Source organism: Cotesia typhae, unplaced genomic scaffold, assembly GCF_013202065.1.
Source record: "Cotesia typhae breed Kobodo isofemale line unplaced genomic scaffold, CoteBio_Ctyphae contig_77, whole genome shotgun sequence".
Taxonomy (NCBI): Eukaryota; Metazoa; Arthropoda; class Insecta; order Hymenoptera; family Braconidae; genus Cotesia; species Cotesia typhae.
In genome coordinates, this window is record NW_027423765.1 from 130,747 (window position 1) to 133,008 (window position 2,262).

General features: G+C 34.8%; 1 protein-coding gene across 1 annotated transcript; it reads left to right on the plus strand.

Moving 5' to 3' along the window:
* Positions 1–252: 252 nt before the first annotated feature.
* LOC141532967 (ATP-dependent DNA helicase PIF1-like) lies at positions 253–1,861 on the plus strand. Its single transcript, XM_074251600.1, has 2 exons — positions 253–327; positions 584–1,861. The coding sequence occupies exons 1-2, from the start codon at positions 253–255 to the stop codon at positions 1,859–1,861; spliced, it is 1,353 nt and encodes a 450-aa protein (XP_074107701.1).
* The last annotated feature ends 401 nt before the right edge of the window (positions 1,862–2,262 follow it).

The following is a 2,262-nucleotide window of genomic DNA, read 5'->3' on the forward strand; positions in this document are numbered from 1 at the left end:
TCGAGCTTCTTCCCAAAATATAATGCACTCTCTTATAACAAGATTCGCACTTTCACTAACAGTCAGCTTGACTTTACGAATATTGTAAAATAAAACGGTAAGAACTTGTCGATTAGATGGTAATTTTGCACCATTTATCTGGTGGCTTGGCAGTCCGATAAGGAAAATATTTTGTTTATCACTTCGTAATTCCACAGACATTTTCACAAAATAAACAACAACGCACTAAAAATGTTAGAAATCACTTATAAAATGACAATTGAAACTCGCAGTAACAGGTCGCCGAGCTACTCCCGCGCAACTTGTGTGGACAAGTTAAAAACTCAAGTAGGCACGGGTTATCGTTTATAAATCGGGCTAATATTTATTTCTAGACTATATTAGGTCCATACGAAACTTTTTAGAAGGTATGCGTAAAAATATATTGAAGTTGAATTTTAAGGTACACCCTACCTTACATATACCATTTAGAAATGAAGATACAGAAATATTAGCAGATATGAAATTCACAACTATATATGATGAACACGAGAATGAAATTTTAGAAAAAAGAAAAAAATTTGAGTCAAATATTGATGTTCAGACGACAATTGATATATGCCGACAGTTATGTCATGAAGATGAGCCAATAGATGACGAATCAGAAATTCGAGACTTGGCTACAAGATTTCCAGAACCAAACCCTTTCGAAGAATTGTACAGAAATCCGGATGCTGCTGTTAATGAAGATTTACGTATAGCTACGCTTAAAAGCTTGGGAGCAATAGCCAAAAGACGAGAAAACATCATGAGTAATGATCGTTTTTGCGAGCTTATGAGAAGTGCTAATGAAAAGCAAAAAGATTTGCTTTTACACGTCATTCATCACAATTTATCGGCGGAAAAGTCACCTTTACAATTATTTTTTACTGGGCCAGCTGGATGTGGAAAAACCTTTGTAATAAAATTTATAATGGAAATCTATAACAGATTTTCTGAAAATGATGGGTTCTGCAATTCATATATTACGTGTGCTTCGACTGGTAAAGCTGCAGTAGCTATTGATGGAACTACTATTCATACTGCATTGAAAATATCGTTATCAAAACTAATTCCGTTATCCATAGAAAGAGCACAACAATATCGATGCTTATTTAAATATGTCAAAGTTTTAATAATTGACGAAATAAGTATGATTGGTGCCGAGCTCTTGAACCAAATAGACGCAAGACTAAAGCAAATAACCGGAAATTTTGATGAAAATTTTGGTGGACTAGACATTATTTTTATTGGAGATTTGCGGCAACTACCTCCAGTGCGAGCAATTCCAATCTATAAGCAGTCAAAACAACGGTGGGTTGGACCCTTACTTTGGCGAGGATTAAAATTCTACGAATTAACTCAAATAATGCGTCAAAATAACGAAATGTTTGCTTCTATTCTCACAAAAATTGGTAGTGGTATAATTTTAAATGATAATGAATTGGCCGTTATCGAGTCCAGATTTTTTACGAAGGAAGACGTCTCACAGCGGTGTCCAAGTGGTGTACGATTATTCCATGATAATGCATCGGTTAACGCATACAACATGCGAGCTCTACAAACTGAAAATAAAATAGATTCAATTGCAATAGACGTAATTTCAGGCTGTACTAATCATGAGCAGGAAGCGAATATGCGACAAAAATTACACAAGATATCAGTGATTGATACAGGAGGGTTGCCATACGAAATTATTTTTGTTATTGGCAAACCTTACATTATTACAACTAACATAGACGTGGTAGACGGATTAGCTAATAGCGCCGTTGGAAACCTTATTCATATCGAACAAAATAAAGAAAATCAAGTTACTCGCATATGGCTAGTTTTTTTCAGATAAAAACACTGGTACAGTGGCTAGAAGAAGAGCCGCTGCCTTTGTTGCAGAACATAATATCGATAAACGTGCTGTGCCTATTGTGCGTCGAACTTCAACAATATTACTTAATAATAGTAAAACTATTGTGGGAAAAAGAAATCATTTTCCATTGATATCAGGATGTGCTATGACTATTCATAAGTCTCAAGGAGGTACTTATGACGAGGTGGTGTATGAGTATTGTAAAAGTCATAGTATTCCATTACTTTACGTAGCTTTAACACGAGTAACAAGTGCTGAAGGGTTGTTTATATGTAATAGAACAAATCATTTAAGATTTTATCATGGAAGGAGAGTTGATCCATCAGTTTCAAGCTTACAGCACGAATTTGAAAGATTATCTTTAAACGGACTTACTACAT

What these genes read in the sequence shown, in the direction of transcription:
- LOC141532967 (XM_074251600.1), top strand. Translation starts at nt 253, where the DNA reads ATGACAATTGAAACTCGCAGTAACAGGTCGCCGAGCTACTCCCGCGCA. An exon ending in TGGACAAGTTAAAAACTCAA is followed by an intron (nt 328 to 583) that starts GTAGGCACGGGT and finishes ATTGATGTTCAG; the next exon opens with ACGACAATTGATATATGCCG.